The following is an 8,221-nucleotide window of genomic DNA, read 5'->3' on the forward strand; positions in this document are numbered from 1 at the left end:
GGCTTCTGTTTTTTGCTTGAAAGAATGTGTGGGGGCGGGGGGAGTTAGCAGCATGTGTGGGCATGCAAGTGTGAGTTACTACAAGCGCATAAGCATGCACAATAGAGTGCACAAGTTTGTGTGTGTGAGTGTCGATGTGTGCGTGCACTTGGTATATATTACCAATACGGTGCTTGCACGACCATGAAAATTACACGCACATGTATGCCTGTATGTCCAAATTTATGCATTTGTGTATGCCGTGTGTGTGTGCACGTGTGTGCGCGTGTGTGTACGTGAGGGGAAGCCATTTGTGTGTGGCAGGGTGCTTGCGAGTGTCTGTGCATACGTGCACATGCATGTGTATAAATGCGTGTTGCAGGGATGTGTTTTTCTAGAGGGTGTTGTGGGTGGGTGGGTGGTTTTCAACGTTCAATGGAGATACTGTGCGCAAGTGTATTTTGGCATGTGTTTCTCTGTGTGGGGTGGGGTGGCGGGTGTGGGATAAGGGGTAGGAGGGGGCAGACGGGAACAAAATGTAAAGTGCTTTGAGCAATATTTCCAGACAAAAAAGCTACATAACTGTCCATCATTATTATCATCATCTTGTTCCCTCTTCTTTCTTTGTCCTGCTATTACCCTCCCCCTCTTCTCCTCTCTCCGTCCTTCATTCCATCACTCACCCTCCTACCTTTCCATCCAAAACTGACCACCGACCGTCATCCATCCTCCCATCCTTCAACTCACCCAGCTACCCGCCCACCTACCCGCACACACCCTCTTAGGCCACGGACCCGCTGATCTCGGCCTGGTGGGCGTACACCCCTTCCCACTTGCGGGAGCGGCAGGAGCAGAGGAAGTGGTAGACGTTGGTGCACAGGCCCTCGTTGAAGGGGTTGTAGCCCTCGTCCAGGTAGCGCAGGTAGGTGATGCGCTCCCGCGACACCGCCTCCCAGGTGGTCAGGCCGCGGGCCATCAGGAAGGTGTGGAAGCCCAGGAGGCCCCCCACCACCAGGCCCCCCACCAGCAGCACCAGCAGGTCCACGAACAGCAGTGCGTTGGCCCTCAGCCAGTCCCCCCACAGCGGCTGGTGCGTGATGCCATTCCTGATATATAAAAATAAATAAATAAATAAATAAAAAGGGGAGCAAGGAACAGGCATGCTAAAACCTGGGTGATTGCTGCTAAATGAGTTGTGCATTTCCTGAAAAAGTCATGGAACAGACCAGCTTAAACCTTGTGATCACTGCAAAGTGAGCTATGCATTTCCTGAAAAAGGCATGGAACAGACCAGCTTAAACCTTGTGATCACTGCAAAGTGAGCTATGCATTTCCTGAAAAAGGCATGGAACAGACAAACATAAACCTTGCGAACACTGCAAAGTGAGTTGTGCATTTCCTGACAGAGGCATGGAACAGAAAAGCTTAAACCTGGGTGATCACTGCTAAATGAGCGATGCTGTTCTTGACACACAAAAAAGGGGGATGCGTGCAAACGTCTCAGGCTGACGTCTTGATCGCATGAAAAACCTGTGCAACGACTGTGTACAAAAAAGGACATTTTCTATCTAAAATTACGTTTAAATAACATACTTACCGTGACCCAACTAGTGCACACTCTGGCAGGGGTCTGACATTCCTGTCCTGTGCAAACTACTATCCGCCTATGTGGAGAAAACGAAAGTACTACGGCCGATAACCTCCCGGAAGTAGGTAACCTCCCCTTTGTCCCCCTGGCTAGCGCCCTCTTTTTCCGGCAGCCATCATGACTCCTGTTCCTGTGCTCTCCATACGGCTAAGTTTTTTCGTATTTTCCGTCTGTCAAATTGTTTTTTAAGCACGGGAAAAACCAAGAGCTGATCAATTACAAAACTGCTCACTGTCATTATCAGTGTACAGGAAATATTTTCAATTCACAACTGTTCAAAGTACAATATCAGTAAGGGGAGAGAAACAATTTTTCACAAGTTACTATCATTTCCTGCAGTCTTGATTTTCTGTCACCTTCAAACATATTTAAAGGAAAAAAATACTTTCAATTCCTCACAGTCTGAAATACCAGTGAGGCAAGGGAGAGAATTTTTCATGACACTGACATCACTGTAACCTCCTGCAGTAAAACATTGTTCTTTGTTACATTTAGTATTGTGGTGTTGGTGCGTAGTGCCTAAAATTGTGTGACTATGCACTGAACTGCACTACAGAAGATTAGATGCTATATAAAATCTAAAATTACCTTTAAAAAAAACACCTAATCTTCATCCTGAATAACTCAGGATGGAAGTATATGGTTGAAAGTTAATTTAACCTTTCAATTATCAGCACTGCTCCTGCTCTGGTATCTTGTGTGAAACTGGCTGACTCGAAGGATAAGGAGACCCTACCCGCTACCCTGCACCCTCCCCTCCTCCCACCCCCCCAAAAAACCAAGACTATTCCTGGGTCACATCATATTTATGTTATTTTTTTGTATGTCCTCTTATACACTTTAAGTTAAATCCAAACATGTCTTTCATATGTGAACCAGACAAGGGCATACACACACACACACACACACACACATATATATATATATAGAGAGAGAGAGAGACAGACAGACAGACAGACAGACAGACAGAGACAGAGACAGAGATAAATAGATAGAAAAAAAAAATATATATATATATTGCTTTTCTTACTCCCATGGGCATATGCATTAAAAAAAAAAAAAATTTTAAAGAAAAGAAAGAGTTGCTGCCTGGCAAAATTCTGAAAAAAAAAATCCACTTTAACATATTCATGTATGTGCGCATGTGACTGAAGCCTGACCGAATGCCAAGGGGAAACAAAGGAGGAGCTCATAAAGGCAGCTGTCAGTCGGTACTACACAGGTCGACAGCTTGCTGTGCTAATGACTCCATGTTTGCAAAGTGCTTGGTGTTTGGCCTCTGGGGAGAGCGGCTTCAATTTTACACAGAGAAATCTGTCGTGACAAAAAGTAATGCAATACAACACAATACAATACAGTACAGTACAGTACAGTACAGTTTTCAGTTTCAAATTCTCAAAAGAGGCAACACTGCATCTAGACAAATCATTATGTGCTACACCACATCTGCTAGGCAGATGCCTGACCAGCAGCGTAACCAAACACTCTTTGTCAGGCCTTGAGTGCATGTTTTTTTGTTTACCTATCAGCGTGGATTTCTGCTACAGAATTTTGCCTGAGGACAACACTCTCGCTGCCATGGGTTCTTTTTTCAGTGCGCCAAATGTGTGCTGCACACGGGACCTCGGTTTATCATCTCATCCCTATGACTAGACGCTCTACAGCAGACTCTCTGTGTTGGCAGATGAGCGTCTTAGCCGTTCTGCCACCCTCCTCCTTATAATGATACAATATATGCGTACAATATAATGCAATACAATACCAGACCATACAATACAGTACAGCACAGTTCACTGCATCAGAATACAATACACTACAGTACAATACAGTGCAAGACAATACAACACAACACAGCACAGGACACTACATTACACTACACTACACTACACTACATTAGAGTATAATACAATACAGTGTAATACAGCACAACACAATACAACATAACACACTACAACACAACACACAACACATCACACAACACAACACAACACAACACAACGCTATGCAACGCACCGCAACATGATACAACACACTAAAACACAACACAACACAACACACAACACAACGCAACGCAACGCAACGCAACGCAACGCAACACAACACAACACAACACAACACAACACAACACTACACTACACTACACTACACTACACTACACTACACTAACACAATACAACACAACACACTAAACACAACGCAACACAACACACGACACAACACACTAAAACACAACAGAACACAACACAATGCAACACAACACAATACAATGCAACGCACCGCAACGCAACACGACACAACACACTAAAACACAACACAACACAAAACAATACAACGCAACACAACACACTACACAGCACACTAAAACACAACACAACACAACACAATGCAACGCAATGCAACATGACACAACACACTAAAACACAACACAACAAAACACAACACAAAACGCAACGCAACGCAACGCAACGCAACGCAACGCAACACAACACACTACACTACACTACACCACATTAGAGTATAATACAATACAGTGCAATACAGTACAACACAACATTACACAACACACTACAACACAACGCAAAACACAACACAACACACTAAAACACAACACAACGCAACGCAAAACAACACAACACAACACAATAACACAACGCAACGCAACGCAACGCAACGCAACACAACACAACACAACACAACACAACACAACACACTACAACGCAACACAACACAACACAGACTGACCAAGCGATGAAGAAGGTGCAGGGTATGAGCAGGGCGGTGGACAGCAGGAACATCCAGAAGAACTTGTGGTTCCGCTCCCCGATGCACGCCTCCAGCCAGGGGCAGTGGTGGTCGTACTTGCGCACGCACCGCCCGCAGTCCTCACAGTGCTTGGTGCGCATCGGTTGCTGTCAGCATCGTGAGACTGGTTGGATTATATCTCTCTCTCTCTCTCTCTTCTCTCTTTATATATATATATTTTTTAAGCCATTTTATTCAACAATGGCGAAAAAAAAAAAAAAAACAATAGAGGCAAGGCCTTCAAGACTCACTTGTGATAAATTACATCCCCTAGCTTTAATTACAGAGTAGTTTCCCTTCTTTACTCCGTCCCCTAGCATTAATTACAGAGTAGTTTCCCTTCTTTACTATCTGCACCAAAACCTTTGCAAAATAAATAAAAATTCCATGCTTAGCAAAAGAAGTTCCTGTTTGAACAAAAAATGATAATAATGACTCCTCTAGTTGTTGGGTCAGAATAAGAGGTCAAAATGCCAAGTTTAGAGAATACAAAAAATATAAATATAACAGTAAATGCAGTTTGCATATAATTAGGTTTCTTTTTAAAAAATTTTTTGTGCCCATCCCAGAGGTGCAATATTGTTTTAAAGAAGATGACTGGAAAGAACTGAATTTTTCCTATTTTTATGCCAAATTTGGTGTCAACTGACAAAGTATTTGCAGAGAAAATGTCAATGTTAAAGTTTACCACGGACACACAGACACACACACACACACAACCAAACACCGGGTTAAAACATAGACTCACTTTGTTTACACAAGTGAGTCAAAAACAACAACAACACATACATACACGGCCAGTCTGGATGTGTGCATGGTCGTGATGATTGTGAAGAGGGACTGGGGGAATGAGTGCACTTCCTTTTGAAGCGGGGAATTTCTTCCCCTGCTGCTCTCTCACGGCCCTTTCACACTTCCGTCTGTCTGTGTTTTCTATAGATGGACATTTTTTTTGCCGTTTTAGTATTTCAAGTTGTGTGTGCGTATGTCTGGGTTTGTTAATGTTCTGGTGTGAGTTGAGTAATGTGTGCGCATCTCATTTACTAATTCTTCCTCGATACTCCGCTTTTCCCCCACGGAAATATATATATATATATATCATTTATATTTACACACACACACACACACACACACACACACACTGGTTTTACATTCTGAGTGTGCATATGTGCGTGCCTCAAATCCAACTGAATGACACAGGAAATGAATGATGAGCGCCAAATGACATTGGCAGCTGAGAGTTGACTCTACCAAGGTAGGCAGCCTGTTGTGCAAATGACCCGGAGTTTGTAAAACGCTTAGAGCTTGGTCTCTGACTGAGGATAGGCACTATATAAGTATCCAGATCAAATCAAATCAAATCAAAACATTGGTTGTAATCAACATCATGAGACGATGGGCACAACAGCCAAGTGGTTAAAGCGTTGGGAGTCTCAACCTGAGGGTCCCTGGTTCAAATCCCCGTCACGGGGCCTGGTGGGTAAAGAATGGAGATTTTATCCGATCTGCACATGTGTAGACCTCCTAGTGCCTGAACCCTCTTCATGTGTACATGCATGCTGAAGATCAAATACACATATTAAAGATCCCGTAATCCATCTCAGCATTCGATGAGTTATGGAAACAAGAACACTGCCGGTATGCATTCCCCCTAAAACGGAGTATGACTGCCTAAACGGCGGGGGTAAAAACGGTCATACACATAAAAACGGTCATACACATAAAAGCCCACTTGTGTCAACTTGTGAACGTGGGAGGTGCAGCTCATGAACAAAGAAGAAGAGCATCAAGAGACTGGTTGGTGTAAATCTCTCTCACTTTTTTCATACTGGTTGCTGTCAATATCATGCCTGGCTTGATTTTATCTATATTTCTTGGGGTTTTTTTTTTTGGTTTTTTGGTTGTTGTCAAACATCATGTGCACACACACACACAAAACACACACACACACACACAAAATACACACACACAAACACACCCTCATCACACACACACACTCACTCATCACACACACACACACACACACACTCATCACACACACACACACACACACCACACACACACACACACACTCATCTCACACACACACACACACACACACACACGTACACACACACACACACTCATCCCTCACACACACACAGAGGGATCCAACCCACCTGTATCTCACAGTAGTCACACACACGGTATTTGAAGTCTCCATCCTCTGTGTTAAATTTGAGCATGGTGGACCCTTCGTCAGAGTCTTCAGACCCACAGGAGTCCTCTTTGTTGTTGTTCTTGTTCACTTTGACCCTCTGAAACATCACAGAAAGAGCTGTGGACACTGACTGCCACTAAACCAGCCATACATTTTTTTTCTTTTTCTTTTTTCTTTTTTTATTAATCTTGTCAGTGTGTACATCATGTGTGTGTGTGTGTCTGTGTGTGTCTGTGTTTGTGTCTGTGTCTGTGCGTGTGCGAGTCTATGTGTTCATGAGTGTGTGTAAGTGTGTGTGTGTGTGTGCGCGCAATGTTCAACGAACATATAATTTACATAAGTTATGTATCCATATCGATTTTACAAACAACGGTTTACTGACCTGTTTCCAGTGTTTGCGTACACGGAGGTAGCCAGGGTCAGTGCAACAGGCCAGAAAGTACATGGCCAGGGAGAAGACCAGGAGTAGAACATAGAGAATGGCCACAATCAAATGCTGACCATGTAACAATGCTGCTGCTAACACTGAAAAGGTTCACAGACCCAGGTTACTGATTCATTCATTTAGTCTCCTGGTAAATAAAACAAATCACGACATGATGATGATGCCTGCCCCAAGTCTGTTCATCAAATTTTAATAGAATTTAACATATACTGTAACTGTAATGTATATCATTCTGTCTCTCCCCCTCCATCATCCCCATCCTCAATGGGGCACACAGTCTAAGTCATCTTACCTATAGGATGCAATAATGAACATTAAGTCAACTGGTGCATAAACTGAAGCACACACAAACATGCACACATTGTTAAATTCATTTACTATACACATATACACTGTGAATTAAGCATTACATTAGTTTTTTTGTAAAGAATCAGCTAAAATCATCTATAATGAATTAATATGAATTATACAATTTAAAAGTACTTTTTTCACATATTATGCATAATTTGACATGCACACAGTGACACATATTGGCATCAAAATGCAGTACATTTAGTATGAATTGTCGGCATTTTAACACACACACACACACACACACACCATTTGGTGAATGCATGTATGTGTTCACACAGCACAAATATATGAAACTGAAACACACAAGTTTCAGTTCTCTGATTGCTCTCTCTCTCTCTCTCTCTCTCTCTCTTGTCACACACACACACACACACACACACACACACAAACACACACACACACATTCCTTATGTATCCATTTTATTTCTAGATTTGTACCTGTGTTTTTAAACAGAAGTGAAACTGGAACGCCCACGCACAGGGCAGTGTGGGCCATACGAATGCACACCTTGGCCCCACAGCGACACTCGCACTTCTCACAAGCCATCTTCTTTTCTTTCTTTCTTTCTTTTTTCTCCCCGATAATTTTCAAAGACGTGCGCGCACTGTCAGTGTTGTTGCGTCAATACATCACATAAAACGTCACCTGGTCCGACGTGTTTTCAGATGTGATAAATTTGTGGAAGGTTAAAATCGTAGGCTTTACCAAAATTGTGATATTCCGATTTACTGTTTGCGTTTATTATCTTTCACGGTTTCGCGTTCTACTGTATTTTTTCAGAAAGTCTGGCAT

At 42.8% G+C, this 8,221-nt stretch overlaps 1 protein-coding gene across 1 annotated transcript; it reads right to left on the reverse strand.

Moving 5' to 3' along the window:
- Window positions 1-760: 760 nt before the first annotated feature.
- LOC143289670 (palmitoyltransferase ZDHHC12-like) lies at window positions 761-7,975 on the reverse strand. Its single transcript, XM_076598717.1, has 5 exons — window positions 7,867-7,975; window positions 7,035-7,154; window positions 6,589-6,746; window positions 4,370-4,536; window positions 761-1,085 (listed from the first exon to the last, which is right to left on the reverse strand). Exons 1-5 carry the CDS (start codon window positions 7,973-7,975, stop codon window positions 761-763), a joined length of 879 nt encoding a protein of 292 aa, XP_076454832.1.
- Window positions 7,976-8,221: the final 246 nt, after the last annotated feature.

This window comes from Babylonia areolata, chromosome 14 (genome assembly GCF_041734735.1).
Source record: "Babylonia areolata isolate BAREFJ2019XMU chromosome 14, ASM4173473v1, whole genome shotgun sequence".
NCBI classification, from domain to species: domain Eukaryota; kingdom Metazoa; phylum Mollusca; class Gastropoda; order Neogastropoda; family Buccinidae; genus Babylonia; species Babylonia areolata.

Coding starts and splice junctions, on each gene's coding strand:
- LOC143289670 (XM_076598717.1), bottom strand. CDS start 7,975: ATGGCTTGTGAGAAGTGCGAGTGTCGCTGTGGGGCCAAGGTGTGCATT. Junction 7,155..7,866: donor ACTTCTGTTTAAAAACACAG/GTACAAATCTAG, acceptor GAACCTTTTCAG/TGTTAGCAGCAGCATTGTTA. Junction 6,747..7,034: donor CACTGACCCTGGCTACCTCC/GTGTACGCAAAC, acceptor CAGTGTCCACAG/CTCTTTCTGTGATGTTTCAG.